The 21661-nt window shown below is 40.6% G+C and overlaps 1 protein-coding gene across 1 annotated transcript in view; it reads right to left on the bottom strand.

Moving 5' to 3' along the window:
• Nucleotides 1-21661, bottom strand: part of AOAH (acyloxyacyl hydrolase) — a 73094-nt gene that overhangs the window by 21621 nt on the left and 29812 nt on the right. Inside the window, exons 7-14 of the mRNA XM_015618448.3 lie at nucleotides 18529-18599; nucleotides 17168-17228; nucleotides 16589-16659; nucleotides 16054-16102; nucleotides 15671-15719; nucleotides 14467-14561; nucleotides 7160-7251; nucleotides 5172-5254 (exon numbers count right to left, since the gene is read on the bottom strand). Coding sequence (XP_015473934.1) covers nucleotides 5172-5254; nucleotides 7160-7251; nucleotides 14467-14561; nucleotides 15671-15719; nucleotides 16054-16102; nucleotides 16589-16659; nucleotides 17168-17228; nucleotides 18529-18599 — 571 coding nt within the window. The remainder of the gene's footprint in view (nucleotides 1-5171; nucleotides 5255-7159; nucleotides 7252-14466; nucleotides 14562-15670; nucleotides 15720-16053; nucleotides 16103-16588; nucleotides 16660-17167; nucleotides 17229-18528; nucleotides 18600-21661) is intronic.

Genomic DNA, 21661 nt, shown 5'->3' on the forward strand with positions numbered 1-21661 from the left:
GCAGGGTTGTTTGGATCTGGCTTTTTAATCTAGATCTGGCGGCTTCTTCCCATCTGTTGAACATAGTAGTCTCCTGTAAACCAGCCAACCTGACTTGTCAACAGTCAATCTATTTTAACTTTCCCTATAAATTGCACAGGGAACTGTTCTCGCTCTTTAGCTGTGAGAGTAAGTGTCTCACAGCTATCATTGGGACTGGTTCAGGTCCTAAACATAGGCACCAAGTGCCATTTTTGACATCCCAGAGTATCCAAGACACTTGCAGCAGGGCTCACGGATACATCACAAGATGCATGAGAGATTGTGCACTTCTGGAGAAGCAGCTGGAGGTAGAAAAGATACCATAGAGCACCTTAAATAGCTGTAGACACCAGTATTTGGGTTCCTGCACTGCTCTCCCCACAAGTGTCAGACTGAGAAAAAGTAGTATCAGGCCTGTTGTATTTCTTTGAAGAGGCTCTGCATTTCAATAGCAATTCACTCAAAGGGTTGGATGAAAATATTTCCTCCTTGAGGAAAAGAGCTGGCTACACCAAAACATCTGTGAGCATCTGTAATATTTCATTTATGTTTTGAATGAGAAAAGCATTCCCACTTAGTAAAGCTTTTATGCATTAAACTTATTAGCAGGTCTTTAAAGGCTATGCATGTTCATCCCAACCACCCCCAGCACACAAATCAAACTCCGTCACCTGCAGTACAAGAGGGATAGCAAACGAGGAGCTAAAATACTCTGTGCTTTGGTCAAGATGAGACTAGGTCTGTGATTGCAAGAAACTCACCTCATGACAATGTACAATAACATAAACTTCAGAGAAGCAGATCCTATAGGTAGTACTTGCTCTTATTTAGCAGTATTTTCACTTTATCTCTTTTTTCATTCCTTCTCCCCTTGTATTATCCTCCTCCAATTCTCAGCTCAACTCTTCCCTGGTCTCTCTCTCTCTTCTCTTTTCTGCACTGTGCTTCTGAGGCTTGCTTTGAGGAGTAAATCCTGTCCTCCCTGCAGCTCTTGAGGGGAAACTTGTGGACAGAACATCATTAAATCCCTGCTGGATTGGTATGGGGGAAGAGATCTGAGAGATAAACCCCTAAGGTAGCAACAATACACTTTGCATTTTAATAGTGATGCCTTTGTTATTATCACTCACATTGATGCCAGCCACGTATATCAAGGCATCCTTTATGTTTTAAATAATCCAGTTTTTCCAAGCTAAAAATGAATGTATCAGTCTGCTGCTTCTCTCCTGGGGGTTGCTGATCCATTCAAAATTCCAGCCCTTCTGTTGAGAAGCTCTTCACAGCAGGGCAAGAGCCCCACAAAAACCTTAGAAACTATGGCTTGGAACATAACTACTAACATTCTGGTTTTTTTCTGTTTAATAGTCCTTCTTTCAGTTAGAGCTGAACTCCCTCTGTTTAAGCCATTCTGTCTCAAGGCTCCCTGGACTGTGGCTGCAGTTTGAGCATAAATAAACTAGTGGGACCTCTAGAAATTAAAAGTATTTACAACAAAAGCAATAAGCTGTTCTTGGGTATGTATTACCTCCACAAGCATGGGTAGTTATAAGCAGCCCTGTGGAAAGCATTAGAACAATTACAAATCAAAGCATCAAGGAAATGAATGGGTTTTTTAGAAAACAGTTTCCATAGGTAAACTGAGTCTTCAAGGAAGCTTTTGTGATACAGGATGCACTCTGTGATGAAAACATTTGAGAGAGTAAAGGAGACAAAGTAGAACAGTTACCCTTACACTGTTGAATGCCCTGGAATCTCCCCCTGGATCTTTCCTGCCTCTCTCTCTCTCTCTTTCTTTCCAAGTATTCTCAGACCAGTGTTTTGGGTTTTTTTAGTTTTGGTTGAGAAATCAAGGTTAGGTTTGCTTACAGTTGTGAGGAAGGGTCTACCACATCCAGAAGATAATGGGATTTCTTAAGAAAGGGAAGGCAGAAATGCTGTTAGCATGGAGGCTGGGGAAGCCTTTCTCCTCAGTGAAGATTCATGTCCTGAGAAGAGCAGTGGTGGAATGTCCCTTTGTGTTGAATCTGACACAGTCTGGTGCTTTTGTAGGGGAGCTGGACAGGAACACTGCTCTTGGTGCCTGGCTTGGCTTGCCATTCCTAGGCTCTAGCCCTTGGCTGCACATCTCCTCCACCAGATCAGCATCCTTCCCTTGCACACATGTTCCAGAGGAAGGTTTAGTTGCCCCAGGTGGGGTTAGGTCAGGCTGGTGGCCAGCTGTTTGCTTTATTGACGCTGAGGGTGGCTTTTAAAATCCTCCCATTCTGGGAAACTACTACTCCAAATGAGGCAATAAAAGTGAACCTTTATAATGTAGTGTCAGTGTGATGATTTAGAGAAGATAGCCTGAGATTCTTCTCTCACTGGTAATTTTCCCCCTTTTTAAATTCACTTCTTAATTTTCTGCAGTCTTTTGCCCTGACACAGGCTCACCTCTTTTTATATCCTGCAGGTGTCTGTAGTGTAAGTGGAAAGGGGATATGTGGAGAGAAAAACAAATTATGAACACAGAGATTATAAAAAATCTACAAGGGAATTGGGAAAAGGAAGCACATGAAATACTACTCCCATTAATGTAAAAAGGGCAGAAGAAGATAGTTAGGGTATTAGGTACTGAGACAAACTGGATATAAATGAGAACTATTAGCACCTAGTCATCCTTGACCATCTAGTTTGGCCCTTTTTAAAATTCTCCCTCACAAGAAAGCCCACCTGGGGGAATGCAATGATGGGAGCCACCAACTCTAGTTCCCTGCAACTTACAGACAAGAAAGTCAGAAGCACCTGACTGATGACACCAAAGACATTGTAAAACATTTTCACAGAAGACTCAAAGCCTCAGGAGCCCCATGTGTACCACAGGAAGGAGGAAGACATATGAGAGGCATTGCTGGTGTCATTGGTGCTGGCACCAGAATGCAATTTTAGGGTGCAGATGCCCACCTGAGCCTGGAAGTGATCCCCGCATCATGATACCTGTCTGTGCAACCTCTTCTGCCAGGTAAGATCACAGACTCATGGAATCACAGAATTTCTAGGGTTGAAAGGGACTTCTGGAGATCACCTGGTCCAACCCCTCTGCCAAGGCAGGGTCACCTAGAGCAGGTGACACAGGAACACATCCAGCTGGGGCTGGAATGTTTCCAGAGAGGGAGACTCCATGACCTCCCTGGGCAGCCTGATCCAGTGCTCTGCCACTCTCAGTGTAAAGAAGTTCTTCCTGATGGTGAGCTGAAACTTCTTAAATTTTTTCTTACTGCCATTGCTCCTCATCCTGTTGCTGGGCACCACCAAAAAGACTCCAGCAATGTCCTCTTGGCACCTGCCTTAGAGATATTTATATGTGTCTGTTGGAGGTGGAGGGCTGGGGCAGATCCTTTCTGATCCAAATTTTTTTTTCAGGAAATTCCAACCATTTAATAAGTTTCTTAGTAGTTCTAGAGGCAGCAGGGCTCCTCATTTGTAGCCAGCATGAATCATCTGCTGGAAAGGAAGAACATCCCATATAGCTAAATTATCTACCCGAGGAAAATAAATTTTCCCAAGCTTCTGCGGCCAGTTTTCTGAAGCATGAAAATTAATTAAATACAATAGAAACAAAAAGGCATAATCACAGCATAATCAAGTGTCTTTTAAACCTGCTGTTAGGGACATCAGCTAATCCAAGACACAAAAGCTAACATCATAAAGCTCAATTTATAAGAAAGACTACTGCCACCCCTTCACACAACCCCTCTGTCAGCTCAGAATTTCTTGTTTGCCTTCATTCCTTTGGTTTAAGGTTTTCACTCCTTGATAGTAAGTTGTTTTGTTTTTTTTTAAATTTTCTCTCTAAACAGAGGTAAGATTAATTAAATGAAAACCTGTGTTCTTGTACCAGAACTATCCTTAAGTTTAAACCATTCTTCCCTCTCTGTGGCATTTATGCCTCAAAGGAATTCAAAATGGTAATGCCTTTTAATTAGTGCTTTTCTCAAATGTCAGCATGTCATATCATCCCTTCAGAAATCTCCATTACCCTAATCCTCCCAAAAGCATTGCCCTGTGTCCCTGTCAAGGTCAGTCCTCCCTAGATAAATGGGACCAAAATCTGAGGTTTTATCAGGGCTTGTGGGAGGAAGGACTGTCTCCCTGTCTCTAGAGAAAATGCCACGCATGATACATCTTGCAACCTTCTTATTATCTTTCCTCTGCTACCCTGCACTTCTGATGGTTACTTGGAATTTTTCTTTTACCCCAAAGGCTCCACCACCTCTGGCTGATGGGTCACCAGTTTATAGAGAAGTCTTATCATTACTTCTGTCATGCATGTTTTGTACATTGGTATTTGTTTAAATTCCTGCCACTGCTGTTCCCAAGCTCATTTAAATTATAAGGATGTGTCCCACTCCAGGATGGTTAACACTTTGCAATTTAGCATCATTCACAGAAGCCATCAAGCATGTGCCTTGGTCTTGGTCTCCAAATGCTAAGCAGCATCAGCCTCAGGAGAGATGCAGGAGGGACGGGGCTTCACTCTCAAACCCACTACTCTTCCCTGCTTAGCTGCTTCTCTACCCACTTCTTATTTCTTGTATTAATCTTCCTCTTCTTCACTGCACACTGGAGTAGCATACAAGATACTTTCCTTAGTTCTAGGTAGATCAGGTCTACTGCATATTTATACGCATATTATATAAATATATACACACACACACACACACACACACACACATATATATATATATATATATATATATATATAAATTAAAATGTTTTTTAATAGAAAGATGATGTGTACCAGCCCCAAAAAATAATCAAAACCCAACATTGTTAAGTTTTGATCTTTGTCTGCTCAGTGTCAAGTTTTGTTTATGTGTTTGATTACTTATTAAAAATCTGTCCTGAGAGCACATTAAGATGGCAGCACCACTGGGTTAAATAAGTTCTGAGTTAAGTAATTGCTGTTCTTTATTTTTCCATAAGAAATGCAAACAACTAAGAAGGGGCTTCTCTTTGTTTGTGACAGATGTTCATTATTGCAGTATCAATTGTCAGCACTAGTAATGTTAAAATAACAAAATAATAATAATAATAATAATAATAATAATAATAATAATAATAATAATAATAATAATAATAATAATAGTAGTTTAAAAAAGTTCACATACCATTTTGAGAAATGTTCTGCAAGTCTCTGTGATTACAGCGATTTCTCTTGCGTAAACGTAGATACAGAGAGTCTGTCCATCCTCTGAAACAGAGAAAATGCAAACTGCTAAAGTCATATGATAATGATGAAAATACAGCTGATATTAAAAATGAAGTATGTTCTTGTCTCTGAAAAACTCAGTATCCCAGTTATATATAAATCTCTATTTCACCATCTCTCTTTTTTTGTGGTCATAAATCTTTTTAATCTTGAACAGGGTGACCTAAAATAAAGCAAAGATATCTGCTCAGAAACTATAAATCGATGAAGAGTTTCTCTGACGTTGTTCCATCCAGGAACAATGCTTTTATCCTGGTCTTGCAGATAAGGTGTTTAAAAACCTTTTTGTTATACATCATTTATCAAAACAATTTTGTTGGTTGTTCACAGATTGACTTTTCAATTGGTTGTTATGGAACAAGTAAAAGAGAAGAAATATTGGCAGAGCAATAATTTCCCAACATCATAAATCTTAGACAGATTAATCTGAAAACAGGTTATGCTTGACTGCTATAAGTTCTGTCTTTTATTTTTGCACTGCTGAGAAAAATGAAAAAACCCCAAAAACAAATGAAAAGGATGAAAGCCCAAAGGGTGATGAGAAGACCAAGCTCCCAGCCATGAGTACATGGTCATTTCTATCTGGGCTGCAATTGCTTGTTTGGTTTTGTTTTTCTTTCAGCAGTGGAAGAGATTAAAAACTGAACACTGGACCAAGGCTTATCACTGACAACTTCAGGGGCTGTTCTAAGCTCTGATCACTTGTGAGCTTCAGATTCTCTGGAGCCCAGACAAGTGCTGTGTACTGGGAGGCTGGGCATTCTGACAGACTTTTAAATGTCAGTTTTGCTATGGCTCTGATAGAGAAGGCTGCATAGATCTCTCCTGTTGGCTTGCCAAGTAGTAAAACTGCCTTAAAGCAGATACTGTGTGAATGTAGCTGAGGCTGAGAGCCTGGATTTTGCACAGGGAGCAAAAAAGAAACAAAAAGTCCGAGTATATGGCGCAACAGATATTTTTCCTAGAAAAAGAAGTTATTCTGCCAGCTTTTAAATTCTGCTGGTAGAAAGCTTCTTCAGGCTTGACCCATGCTTGGTTTGGCATTCAGCTGTATTCCTATCCTAAACATAAAAAAAAAAAATATCTGAAACTCAGACCAGGCACTGTTGATGATTGTATCCTACAGCTCCATCAGGATTCAAAGGCCTCTTAATGCTGGCCAGAGAAAAGATTAATAAAAAGATTTATTTTTTTCTTTAACTTCACAGTTAAAACTGCAGGCATTTCAAGGTGTTTTGTGTTTGGACTTTTTTTTCCTTCCCTTTTGGCAGAGACTTACTTTTTTTCTGTATCCCTGCAATCTTACCCATCCACATGAGCCAAACTAACACAGCAAATTGGGTCACAGATTCTTTCAAATTCTCCTTTTGCCATTTCCCTCTAAATATGGTTAAAAAAAAAAAAAAATATATGTGGGAGGGGGAGAAGAAAGATTCCCCCCCAGTAGGGAACCTTATGAAATAATCATGGGGATACCCTATATTTCATTGTTTCAGCAGCAACTCGAGGAAGAGAAGCAGGTTAAAAAAACCCCCAAAACCATAAGAAAAGAGAAAAGCTGATTTTTGTTACTTTCATCAGTGCTCTCCTTCCCCTGAATTTTGTAAAAAAATAGTTTATCTTTTATTTCTTTGAGGTTTTTCTCCTCCTAAATTGCAGTTTGACCAGTTCTAAAACCTACCCTGAATTTTGGGATGACTTGCTTATATATTTAAAATATATTTTAAAAACCTAGATCCAGGGTTGATCTTTGTTTTAGAAAGATCAAATGCAGAGCTGAATAGTATTTTTCTCTTTCCTTTCAAGCACTGCTTTGTTTTTTTCCTTGCTGTGCTCTGAGAGACCTGGAGACTTGCTATGAGTTGGCCACCCTGTCTGTTTGCTTACCCAATGGTGGAATTCAGAAATCCAGTGATCTCTGAGAACTGGGGCCAGTCAAGCTCATCACTGAAAGCCATGGGGAGATTAGCAAATGATTTCTGAAAGAGAAATTTTTAAATCAATCTGGTTTCACCCTCACAGACATAAAATCCTCTTAGCAAATTTGGACACTTCTTAGCAGGAGCATTAGCCAGACAGCAACAATTGTAACTACTGCTAGTAGTGCTAGTTATGTATGCATATACTTTAAAAGTTGGCTTTTATAAGACAGGAATACGAAGAGGTGGAGGAAGAAAAAGCAGAGGAGATATCTGAATTGCAGGTCTTAGCACCCTTTTTTCCTGAAAGAGTCCAAAACCCCTCCTGGAAGAGTCTAAAACTCCTCCTTATGTGAGCAGGTACTGCAGGTGCAGACCCCCAAGGCAGCAGCCGATTTCTCCAGCTTCTGTCCTGCCCAAAGGTGTGGCAGCCTTGGGCACGGGAAGAGATGATAGCGTGATGTCCCCAGGGAATATGGCAAAGGCATAATGTCAAATTCTCTCAAGGCTCCCCTGCTCTCCACAGCAGGATGAGCTGAGAACACCCAGTCCCCTGAAAACCTCTGGCTGGTCCTCACGAAATTTTGGGGATTTTTGGCACTAAAGCAACAGAGTCAGAAAGGCCTCTGAGCATGGCAGGGACAAGGGAGAAGAACACATCATCTGATATCACCTTCCTGTGCAAATACATGCATCCTTTACCCTTCTCTGTTTTGCTGATATTAGTCCTTAATGCTTTTTTACAGCAAGTGCCCCTGTGAAAGCCTGTCTACAGATGCAAGTCATGTTGCAAATTTGAAAAACAGTGCCCTGTTCATTTCTATTTTGTTTTCTGAATGTCTCAAAAAGCGTGAAAGGTTAGGAAAATAGCCTTGATAAATTGTGCCACCTCAGAAGGACAGAATGTGGAGTAAATTTCCAGCTTCTCCTAGTCTGGGGTATACTTGCAAAGACAAATGTATAAATCCAGTGTGCTCATAAAGAGGAAAAACTGCTGATGAAAAAGGTAATAACCAAAAGAAGGTCAAAACATAAAATCAAAGAACCTACAGCCTGGTTTAATCCATATAATTTATTAGCTTCATTTTCTCTTCAAGCAATTCTGGGGTTTCCTTAAGACCTCCCTGCTATAAACAACAAGCAGGTGGGTAATTCTTTATCCAGGAGGGTCAGAGTAACTGCGAGTAGAGCTAGAACAGAGCTAAATTTTTGCGCTCCTCACCAAGTTCTAATTCCCAGAAAATTATTATTTAGGTGAATGGGAGCTATACTTGAGGATATGGGTTGAATATAAGGGTTTTGACTGTAAGAGGATGGAGGGAGATGCAGGGAAAAGGGAGGAAAGGCAAGTAAAGGGGGGTTGTAGGGGACAGGAAACCCTGAAGCCATGCTCTGAGCAGTCTAATGCACAGCAGATGCCAGTTTAAAGCATGTAACAGCACATTTGACCCACTTACACTACATTAGTTACCAAGGTGAAAAGGGGCCTGTCTTAATTATCTTTCAGTTGTTCTCTCTCTCTCTCTCTCTCACATACATATATGTGTCCTCGTGTGTATGTGTACACACATATAAAAAACCAATATTTATTTTTTAGGGCTGCAGGGAAGCATCAAATTTGCCTTCTTCAGATCTGTTAGTTTTGTGTGCAAGCAGGCACTTAATCCAAGGGCACAGCTATGAGCAGAAGTGGAGGGATACAGCATAGCTTGGCCATTTGCAATATTTTCCTCCTCTCAGGTTTGCATTAGAGGTGAGAGAAATAGTCACCTAGCATAGGAAAAAACCCTGCAGATATGATATCTTATAAGTGACACATATATTTAAGTATAAAAGAGAAAAGAATGATTTAATACTTTTTAAACAAATCATTTTATGAACAATTCTCTCATTATTTCCCTTTGTCAAGCCAAAACAATATCTTCATTGGACAAGTACCAGTAATTTTTAACTGTTTGGGTTTTTTTCCCCCTAAAACTTGGCTTAAATATTAATTTTCCAGAACCTAATTGAGCTGCAAATTGATTTGAAGAGGAACATTTGAGCCCAAAATTATAGTTGAATTTGAAAACTGTATATACACTTAGCATTGACACTGTTCCAGCAAAGCACTTAAGGGCCAGACTTTTGAAGATATTTCAGGTCCAAAGGGTGAAGATGAGTAGTTAATGGAAAATTCAGAAGAGTGTTGAACCTTAAACTCTGCATTGATGTAGTTTGGAAAGTACAGCCTAACAGACTGTGTTGCTTAGTCTCAGATGCAAATGTGTCCCACTCTAGAGGTGCAACTGTGTTGACTTTTAGCATAAAACTCTCTTGAGCACAGCCTTGTTTAAATACCATTCCCTAGACTATTCTGGCTGAGAAACCTACTTCAGCCCACGTGCCAGATTTTAGCAGAGAATCAGTAGAAAATTATTCCAGCCTAGCTTCAAATGCCATATTTTAGCCTCAAATGCTTTAGAGGGGTCTCATTTCAGTGAACATCCTCCTCTCCTAGATGGAGCTACCTTCTCCTACCTTGAAGCACGGGGCAGCCAAAGCCACAGCTGGTGCTGAACACACACATGTCAAGCTGTGCTTAAGGTTCAGGGTTGCTGTGGCAGGAGATTTTCAAAATCAGAATACAAAAGGGCACTGGAAACCTAACATTCATACAAGCCTTTAGAAATGTCAGTCCTGGAAAATCTGAAATCATTGAGGTGTACCTTAATTTGAAGGAAAAATGGGTGTTTCTTTTTAAAATTATTTTAATGCTGTTCAGATCCTGGTGAGAGTATTAAATACCACAGACAACTTTATTATTCTGAGTACACAAATAAGCAAACCTTAAGCTCTTGATAAAAACGCAACTTATCTTTTCTAAAAGCAAGAATTGCATTTCTGATCTGTAAAGCTGCAAGGGACAGAGGTTTGAAATTGAAAAAAATATTACCTTATTTCTCACAAAATGCAATATCTTACTCATGACAATACTAGATTAGAGAAATGTGCCTGCATGTCACTGGATCTAGAGGAATGCTGGATAATGTTTTTAAAAAGAATTTCACACATCAAGCTCGTGTTTTTTTTCTAGTGGTGCAAAAAAGAAGTGAGTGAGATAAGTGTTCAGGTCATCCTGAATCCACATTTGAGGAAATTATGAATTCTGCTAATAGGAAATAAATAATATGAAACAGTTACTTCAGTGATACCTGAGAACCCCTTGAGTTTGTGGGCAACTACGTATCTGCTGCACTATGGATAAATGTAAGATTTATTTTTCTCTTTATTCAGCAACAAAATAGAGATCCAACAGTTTTAAATTGCATCTTTCTAGAAAGGGTATTATTTCCATCACATTTATAAATATAGTGGTTTTACCTCAAAATAAAAATGTCTCTAAAATAAGATATGGAAGTTGCTTCTATTCCAGACATACAACAGAAAAATGCTGCAATTAGTAGCTATTTGGAATTCAATTGTAAGCAGATGGACAGAGCAGCAGGAGCACAATATCCATCGCTAGACATACCAATGTTTTCAATATAAGCTTTCTGCAAAAAAACCTCTACCTCAAAAAACCCTCAATACTTCTTCTGCTTTGCTAAACCTTATAAAGTGCATGTCTACTGCATTACACTTCATTTTTAGCATCCAAATTTTCAGGTTAAAGGGATGAACATTCAGCTCAATTCTTGCTGAAACCCTTAAAAGAAAAGTCTGGCAAACCCAAGAGCTATTGATAACCAGAAAGCCAAAATAAAGTTGACTCAACCCCTTCTTAGAGATGTACAATTCTCTTTGTGTAAGGTACCTGTGACTTCCCCTTTATAGGAAAGTGTGGTGGTTTTTCTGTTGCTTGGTTTGTTTGTTTGATTGTTTGTTTCAACTGCAGAAATAGCATGCTTGAGCTGCAGTTTTCAAAGGTGTTTCCATCTCATAATGGGTATTTTCCACACCAAGTAATGTCTCCATGGGCTCTTTGTTGGAAGAGCCCAACATCATACTCTGAGAGGGATGATAACTGTATATGTGACTGGCTCCTAAGTAAGGGTTCTGGAAATAGCACTGGAAAACAAGAGTGCCCTCTCTGATATGTAGCATGCCAGCGGAATTGATATGGGAAAATCAAAGGATGCAACTTCATGCATCCCATGCAACATGAGATGTATAACAGAACATCTTATAAATGAGCATGTCCCCCTGCACCAGATTACACTGGGGGTTATGACCCTTACAGGGCAAAGTTAAGGGAGCAGTAAGTTCCTAATTAGACCAAGAAATCCAAAATCCAGTGCATAGCATCTTCCCAACAATGCTCTTCAAGTCAATGGCATGGACATACGAATTCCAAAACTGTTCATCCTAAATACCCATCTTGTCACCCCCATGTTGAATATCCAGCTACCCAAACAACATCCTGAGTGAGTTTCTCATTCACATTCTCTTTCTTTCCTTACTCATCATAGCCTCTCCTCTGCAAGGCAGACTATGTGCAGCAAAATCAAAAAACAACCATTTCATTAAGAGGCTCTGCCTCTTAATGAAATACTCAGCATCTCTCCCAAAAAATTATTTCTGCACCTAATTAGCTTCAAAACTGGAATTAACAGCTGCCACTAATGTAGTGCTGATCAGCAGATGGGCCCACAGAATCGTTACCAAGTGCAAATTTTACTTTATACTCGTATGTGTAAATTTTACTTTACACTTGTATGTGTAGACCTGTAAAAGGATAAACATGAATAAGAAATATGTGAAATATAGAAAACATATAAAATAAATAAGTAAAAATATAGAAAGAGATTAAAGTAATAAAATAATACCCTGAATAAATCTGTATTAACAGGCACACAACTTTTTCCTGTACATATGATCTGGACAGGGCAGGGGCAAGGAAGTGCTATTTGAAATTCCATGTAGAGGTTTGAGATTCCATTGAAATGGAAATTAAAGCTTTGAACTTACTCTAGTATTGACTGTGGATAACATCATTTGAGAAACTAATATTTTTATGTGTCTTATAAAAGACATTTTTGCAGAATCAAAGACAAAGTGTCTTGAGTTAGACAACACAAGGGAACAGCAGGTACACAAAGCTGATGCCATATCCTCTCCTTTCCAAGGCCTAACTTCAAATTCTTGCTGTGGTCCCAGATTAAAGATGTTTCCTGTAAGATTAGGACACAGACTTTCTGCACTCTCTCTGGTCACAAAACCATCCCTGGATGTGCTTCAAAATTCTCCTTGAGGGAAGCCTTCCACTGAGAAATCACTGAAGCCAGTTAATTTGTTAATTAAGCCTAGAGATGAAGGATATTTGCCAGTGGCGTTTAATACAACACAAGAGACAACAGTATTGCACCTTCAGAACCCCAAGGCTGTTAAATTGCTGCTGTTGACATTCTCCACAGAGAAAGCAAGACTCAGAGGACAAGAAAAAGGAAGAGGCAGTGGTAAAGTCTGAATTAGTTCAGAAATGGTATTTCTAGCACTTTTGTGCTCAGGTGATGACTTTTGCACTCATGGTGAGCTCCAAATTAAATAACTTTTTACTTTTGCTAGATTTTAATCACAGATAATAGTTTTTATACAACTGAGATCTCTGTATGTCTGCATTAATATTTAGCAGAGGTAGTTTTGCCAGGTTGGTAGGAAAGCTTGGAAATTGTCCTAGAAAAACCTGATTGTTTCCTATCCCAAACCTCACAAATACTTTTTAGGCCTTACACAGAGTGCACCAGTTTCCTACCCATGCAAGCTGCTCTACACTGCTCTGCTGTCACTCATCACAGTAACAGTCTCCAAAACTCACTTTTGTAATCTGCATTCCAGCTCCCAACCTTGAAGCTTGTGCCTTGGCATGCTATTAGCAGACCTTGACCCACTCAGCTGGTGGCTCAGCAAGCTTAAAGAAAAATAAATTCTTTCTAAATCTTCATTACAGTGATAATAAAATGCTGACATAGTCTAAAACTGGTCTTGCCTACATGGCTTTACTACCAGTGTTACTGTCAGAACCATCTTCACCATCAGTATTATGATCATCTTTATTAGATAATCTCAATTATCGTTAGTGCTAATTTATTATGTTCCTCATCAGCTCTGTCATCAGTGTCATTCATCTAATTGTTGCTCATAAGCATTTAACAAAGAAAAACAATGGCTAATCTGCAACATTTAAATCCGCTCCGGGAGCAAAAGTGGAAAATGCCCCATGAAACTCTCAGACCTCACACAGCACCGCAACCACTAAAAAAGAATTATTCTGGAAAAAGAATTGATCTCCAGAAAATGTCTGCAACCTTATTCTACAGATACCAGTGGATGAGTAGAAGGTTTTCATCAGGAAAGGTGGGCAGTGATGATCTATCTGCTCACCCCTGTGCAACAGAACCTTGTGCAGAGGAGGACAAGGTACGGTCCTCCCTGGCTAGGGACTGACAGCACTCCAGGATAGGAGACAACAGTGAAGGTCAGGAACATATAATTAATGTGCATTTATCTCCATCCCATAATTGCAGTTTTCTGGAATGATCTTTTCCTCTCAATTATTTCATTATATGCCAGGGAACTGCAACAGTCTCAGTATAGTTCACAGCCAGGTGCATTTTGCTGTTTTTTGAAAATAGCAAATGCTGGGATACCACCCAAGGATAGACATCAGTGTGGCAGTGATATTTTATGGACACAGGAACTTTTCCCTTAAGGACAAATCTATCATAAATACTTGGATGATCCACCTGCGAATACAGTTTTTCAACAATCCTCAAAAACAGGACACTGGAGTTGTGAACCTATTTCACATATGCCACAGGATGAGGCAAAACAATCCAGGGCACGTCATTTCAAAGCCAGATTCCTAAAGCAGAAATTGCCCAGCTGTCAGCGGGGTCACTTCTGCAAGCGCTCTCCCAGCAAGGAGCCATCCCAGCCAGCCTGCTAATGGAAGGTCTGATCCCACAGACAGCACGGCTCTCCTTGAGCCGCAGGCACGTGTGTGGAAAGCCAGATGTCCTGGTTTGTGTCTCTGGCACAGCACCAGGACACTGCAGCCAAACTCTTCCCTGACCCAATTGCACAGATGTCGGAGGAGCGGCGGTAGCACAGAGCTGCGCTTTTTTATCTTCATAGGAGCAGATGCGGGAGGGGACTGATACACGTGAGACCATAACTACAAATTCCAGTGCAGTGAAGCATTTTGCACTTGTTTCCCCTTGGCAACCTTGGCAGCGCAGCAGAGAAAGCAAGCGGCAATGAGTGGTTTTTGGGGAGCTGAATGTGACTGCTCACCGCTGACATCTGCGTGACGGTCATCCACTCGGGAGGGATGTGGAAGTGCGCGCCGGCCGAGTCTCCCAAGAGCACGACCCCTTTTGAGTCTGCACCTGATGGATGCATTTTGTTAGTCACATGGGCAGGAAGAGCAAACTGAGACCGAGCTTGGAGAGTGCTTAAAGAGGAACAGCAGTAGCAGCTGATGGAGTCACAGGGTGACTGACTACACCGCTCTTCACGTGGCTTAAATGTTCAGACGCTGCAATAGGGTTTTCACTCCATCTGCAGCAGAAACCATCTAACAGGCATTTGCCAGCAACCCTAGAGAAACAGCTGGGGACTGGGCATGAAAAACAGGGGGAGGTCTTGTTAATCGGAAAAGAATCCTGGTTGTGTTAAAATTGTGTGTTATTTCAGCAGAGGTTCTGCTGTGCAGACAGTGTTTATTTTTACTATTCATAGATTATGCATTAAAAAGTACTTAAACATTTAGGGAAATCGGATTACTCAGAAAATTGCTCAAAGCTCCTTATAACAGAACTGGGTGGTGGATGTGCTACTCATGAGTATTTCTGCTAGAGCAATCTGTCTGGTTTATAATTAATGTCGCTTAACATTTGTAGATTAGCCTTTCATCTAAAAATGCTGAGGAGTCTTGCCAGGCAATGGTTCATCCCCAGGATACTGATTTCAGTGTAAGGTGAGGTGAGTGGCAACTGCAGTCACTGCTGGTTTGTGAGGTTTTTACTTGTGCAAGGTGGACACACAGGCACCCACCCACATCACGGTCAGGCAGAGCAGCTGATGCCATCACTTCACCCCTTTATGGCCTTCTCTGGAAAAAAAGGTATCTTTTTATGGCAAGAGGTAAAACTGGACAAATGCAAATGTTAAGATGCCTCCCTAAATCTCAAAGACATTACTCTGGGTTAGACTTTAGGCACCAGAGAAGATGCAGAGGTGCCACCTCTGCATCTGTCCCCGATCTATGTATTCAGCTTAATTTCTGAGCTGACTTTTAACAGGAAATTACCAGCAGCCTGTGTTTTTCAAGTTTCATCTTTACCCATCCTCAAGATTAAAAAAAACTCAATAATTTAGCTTTTTTCCCATGATGTTATAAAGTCTGTTGTCTTTCCCTTGCCTCGTGAATGTGCAAATACTGAAATATTTATAAAATTAAGACACATGGTTTCTTGTATTGACTCTAATGATTTACCTCTGCAGAATTTCTCCTCGTAGGGAATTCCATCTTTTGGATCCACACCCTGTTGGAGAAGAGAAAGGGTAGGTGCTATCTAGCACCTGAAGAATGGCAGTGCAAAACAGGAGGCTGAGAATTTAGTTGTTTTTGAATGTTTGCCTGCAGGAGGCACTGCATCATAATAATGATGTTTTCCATTGCATTATTTCAGTAAGTATATGTACATTTAAATTAATCATCTAAGCTATAATTTAAACAACCATAAGCATCAGTAAACAAACTTAATATCAGCTAATAAAACAATAATAAATAAGAAAGAAACATTTGTAAACTGAATCAAAGACTAAAGAGGACAAAAGAGAAGCAGCAATCAGGAAGGCACGACTTCATTTACTCACCCATATGCCATTGCAGTTAGAGTCACTTTTTGCATCCCAATTATCAGGACTAAAACGGAGACACAAAAGGATAAACAATGTCACCAAAAAAAATTGGGAAATCAGGTCCCCAGTGCCATTTTTCACCAAGATTAAAAAGGAATTAGAAATTCATTTCTGCATGGAAGGATAGGGTTTTTCCCCCTTTGGACCTAGGAGGGGCAATTTTTTTGTAGCAAAATGCAAACGTAAAATGCTATATTAAATTAAAGTTAATACTGAAAGTTGCTGAATAAAACTTATCCTTTTAGTCAGTGGCACCTCTGGTCTGCCTAACCAATTTTGTCTGCAGATGCTTCAGAGAAAGGAAAGAAATGTGTGCACCACCCCTGCAAATGAGTCCCATCTCTGGTCCTGATCACCCCCTCTTGTCTCCCTCACAGTGAAATCAAGCAACAAGCAGTGATGTGCTGTCTAAGAGTATGGTCAAAACAAAATCTGGAGCTCAAAGGCACAATTAATAAGAATAAGCCTTTAAAATAATTAAAATCTTTACCGCCTGCCAGGGTACACGGTTGTGTTTTTGTCATCGCAGTCTCTGCCTCGCCAGTGATAGCCCCTCAGTGTCTAAAGGCCAGGAGAAACACGCAGATAGGACAGCCATTATTACTCATGCACTTTTAATTTAAAATATCTAAAATGAGAATCTAACTCAAGGTGTAGGAATAAAACCTGGTAAACAGGTTGTATTCCAGAGTCCCTTTGCTAAGCTTTAATAAGTGACACCTAGCATGCTTTGGTGCAGAAATAAGACAAGCTGGCAATTTATTTTTCTTGTTTAATATGACTTTACTTCACCTCTTATTAATTCAGTAAACAACCACTCAGCAGCAGAGCAATTTGCTTCTGCAGGGAGCACAGTTTTATGTGTGCATTTCCCCAGGTGGCACACATGAATGATTGCTTTTTCATCCAGGAAAAAAACCCAGCATTTTATGACAAAAAACCCTTCCATTCATTTTATTCCTATACCTATTTTCACATGAATGGATAAGGCTTTGCAGAAAGTAGGAGGAATCCCAGAGACATCCTCATTATCAAGGGATTACTGTACCAAAGGAAAGGCTTTGCTTACTGGGAAAGTACTAAATTTATCTCCATCAAAATCTTCAAAAGGCAGTTTATTTCTTAGAACACTGTAAAAAAACAAAAACAAAACCCATAGTGTTAACATATGGAAGGGAATCTATTAAGAAAGTAAAAAACACAGTGAAGTGTACAGAACAGATAATGACTGGCATGATATTCACTGCTCTGTATTCTGTTGTGGCTCTGTTCTTGTACTTCAGCAAAGTGATCCTGCCCAAAAGAGGAAATTCTTTATTTCAATATCTGCTGACTGAGCTCGGGAGGTGAGGCTGGTGGATTCCTGTATGGCTTCAATGTCAAACCTGCAGTCTCTAAAACAAACCAAGACAACAAATCTCTGGTAAAAGGTTGGGGTTTTTTGGTTGGTAGGTTTTGTTTTGGGTGTTTGTTTCTTTTTTTTAGCTACAGAAAGAGGAAATTAGAAAACCAAAGAAGGTGAGAGAGAGTGCATGAGGGAGGGATCAGAAAAGCTGAGTTGAGCCCCTGCAATCCAACATATGATATGCAATTTCATTCCCATTTCCACTGTCTGAACTCACAGGGCTCAAACTCAGCTTATGTGTCCTGACTAACAGTTCAAAAGACACTTGCAAGACTTTCCATGTCAATCAACCCATTCCAAACAAACTCCTGATATTTGCAGTTTCAATTAAATGAGCAGAAATAGGTGAGTAAAGTTAGTCTTGGCAGTTGAATCAGTCAAATATACAGCTGTTAATCCTGATTTATTCTTAGACCTGCTCGAGTATTCCTCCAAGTCATTGGAGTACATTGACAAATATGCTTTACAACTAATTGCCCAGCTCATGTCCTTGGCTTTTCTTAGAAACTGACTCAAAGCCAGCACTGTCATGAGTTGTTTTTCCTGGATGCCATCCACCTGACTTTCTTAAACACCTTGGGATTGTTCTATGCTTCACAACTGACATTCAATTCACGTTTCTCACAGAGTTATGAAGGTGCTGGAGGCCTTCCTGCACTGAGACGTGGCACCACCACTGGGTGAACAAATGAAATGAAGAGTTTTTTTGGGGTCAGAAAATCTCAGGAGAAAGGTAGCTTCCTCTTGGAGATGTCACATCTGTGAGTGTGTCACATATTTGAGCTCTGGGATGTGCTAAAAATGAACAAATGGTTTAAACACTAAAACAACCCCAAGGATCCTTGTGAAGAACATTACTTACCTGAACTCTTGTGCAAGTTCCTTCTGTACTACCTAGATAATGGTTTTATAAAGGAAACCAACATAAGTAAAGTATGGCAAGCTCTGTTAGCTAAGGATGACATTTGAAAGAAGCAAATTTACCACGTTCTGTTTCTGGTTAAGGACTAAAAATGTATACATACTATTTAATCTTCTCACACAGGTTAGCCAGAAGAGGAAATGCACATACACTTGAGAACCCCATGAAGCTTTTCTGGAGAGGAAGAAAAATAAAAGTAGATGGATGCATTAGTTCACAGAGGTGGTGCAGTTTGGGATATTAAGTGTCAGTAAATTACAGAGCTAAACCTAGACCTGGAAACATTCAAAAATTCCAGGATGCTACATGCCAGAGGATTTAGACCTGACACAGCAGTCAAGGATTAAGGCTGAGCATTTTATAAATCAACTGTTCTTGCTTTCAAAGACCTTTCCTCAAAAAGGAAAGAAAAAGCTCTGGTCTTCTCTCTGTCTTCTCTCATGAAAGCAATTTTTTTTTATTATTCTTTGTAAAAACCACTGTTGTCATGTTTGGTAAAGATGATGGCACCAGACACAGTGCAAAACTAGTGAAAGCCACACTCTTGGAGCCATGAGTCTGGTTTCTGCATCCCAAAGGCCAGGGATGACTCCAAGAAGGGGAGAAATGAGAGGATCTGGGTTGTGCACGGAATACTTCTTGTTTTTTTAATATGAGATTTTTACCTGGAAATCTAGATTTTATCTTGGCCAAACCTGTAACATGTAAAAGACAGCTGCTGCTAGAAAAACTCCTTCAACATTAGTAGCCCGTAACCTTGGGCCAATCCAGTTGATATTCCAGGTAGCCAGGAAGCTTCAGAAGCTGAAAGAGACCTTTCTGATGAATTGTGCTGCATGGGAAATTAATCCCACAAACATGCTGCTCGTGTGGCTTCACTGTAAGTTCAGTTGGTCTTGAAACACTGTGTGCTCAAGTGGTCTCTAAATGCAGAGGGCTAATTGGTGTACAGACTAATTCTCTGTATTCACTGAGGCTACATTTACCATGTAAATATGGAGCAGATGGGCATTCTCATAACTTCATGCAAAGAAGGGTAATCGTTTATACAGACATGGCACTTGAAATCTCTGTCCTTGGACCTCATGTTACATACTTCATATACACAGAAAAAGAAGAGTTAAGGTATCCCTCAAGCTGATGATATTACAACCCATGCCCAGTGTGAAACAGGAGCTCAGATACAGCTCAGGAGAGGCCAATGGGAGGATGTTACAGACCATGTGGGTCTATAACCCCAAAAAGGACAGTAAGGGACACAAGAAACCTGAAAAAAAAGACACCAATTAACTCACACTCAAATGAAAAAGCTTTAGTCACACTGGCCTGGAAGGGGAGGAGGTACTGGCGGAGGGAAAGGAGAAACCAGAACACAACCACAGAAGAGTTGTGCAGAAAAAGCCAAAAGCAGCCAGGAGTTGGGGCCTTTCCTTACGCTGAAAGGCCAGCCTGGCCCCACTGCTGCACCTCCAGGTGCCCTCTGCACTTCCCCATCCCTCTGCACCTCTGTATTCAAGCATTGGCTGCCTTAGGGCTGTGTCCTGCAGCATGGCTGGGACACGCACTCCCTTTTTGCTCTGTGTGTATGGTCAGGTGGGAAGAGAGCATGAGAGGTGCACAGACAGGATGTCAGCTTTTCTCAAAGTGATTTGCAAACCCATGTACATTTCCTGGAAAGAGGAAAATCACTTTCCCCCTCTTTCATGTAGGACTAATCCTGCCAGCAGAATCATCAGAGACTCTTTAAGCCTTCCATCAGGCTGAGATTTGCAGGGTCTTCATCTGAGCTGTCAGCTTTTCACTTCAGCCTAAGTCACAATATGCAGAGCTTTTGAAGTTAAGGCACCTGGAGCCAAAACTGCACCAGAAAGACAAGCTACAGGGCTTGCAAAAGATAAATACATAAATAAACCCTCCTTTTATTCTGCTCACAGGCTGCGCTAAAAGTTTACCCTTTGCTGTAAACAGAATAAAACCTTTCCTGCCTTTTTCTCAGCTAGTCTTTTGAAAATTCTTGCTGACTTGCTCTCCATTGGTTTCAAAGGAAGGTTGTTCTGCAGTCCCAAAAACTGCCCAACTTTGGTGGGGGTGGATGCATGATGAAGACCTGGCAATGCTGTGGGTGTTGCTGAGGACCAGCTGCAGCAACATTCTGAAGCCCAGCAGCCCCTGGCTCCACAGCCTTTGTATTCCCACAGCAGCTGGGACAGTGAGATCTGGAGGTAATGCTTCAGCTCTGCTTGGCATCATGCAGGAGAATGGCTCATCTGCTCTTTGAGGGTTTCTTGGGCTACTCTCAAAAGGTAAGGAATACAGCTATGAAAAAAAGAGGGGATCTTTGTGGGAACTGTTGGGTCCTTCCCAGCAGAGACAGGCTACAATTGCAGCATGAGTTGTTGACAGAAGATGGACTACTTGCCCCTGTGTAACACGAGTAGGTGGGCAGGAGATCAGCTTATGTCCTCTGCCTGTCAGCTTGCTTTGGGCTCCCTCCATGGCTTCCCACTTGTCCCACTGCCAGGCTGTGACTTGCAGGGACCTCGTAGTCATGACAGGATTGTACAAATGATGCCTGCTCTCACTAAATGACAGAGCTCTAATCACCATTCTTTCATTACTATTGCTCAAAAATGCCCCTTAGTATCTTCTCCACCCACAAGAAAAGTTAATGCTAGAGGTGCTCACAGTGATTGATAACACTAATATACTATTCATTGCCTGTTAACATTCCCTAATGACATTTCTGTAATTATTTTAATTGGCTTTACTAAAAAGAATAACAATGAGCCCTAAATGCTTGTTGGTGTTTGTTTTAAGCCAGTGCTTTACAGATGGCTCACTCTTTTTAATGAACAGAGACATTTATTAGAATTTTTTGGAGTTGTGGCCACTTTTGCTGTCTCTCAACATCTGCTGAATACCTTTTCCTTTTTCCCAAATTCAAAATGATCTTAAGAAATTCCAAGTAAATGTGAAATCCTGGGATCCAGATAGATCTCCCATTCTCATTACAGCACCCATCATCACATCTCTTTTTTTGTGCACAGTCACACACAGCTGCCATGCCAAGATGGGAGCAGTTAACTTGCAAGAACTTCTTGCAAACAAACATACAATGCAGCAAAAGCAACCAAAAGAGCAGATATGGGAAGAACTAACAGATCTAATTTGATGTTTTGGTCTAGCATGAGCCAAAGCATGAAAGAGGCCAGATCAGTGTTTTTCTTTCTTCTTTG

This window comes from Parus major, chromosome 2 (assembly GCF_001522545.3).
Source record: "Parus major isolate Abel chromosome 2, Parus_major1.1, whole genome shotgun sequence".
In the NCBI taxonomy this organism is placed as follows: Eukaryota; Metazoa; Chordata; class Aves; order Passeriformes; family Paridae; genus Parus; species Parus major.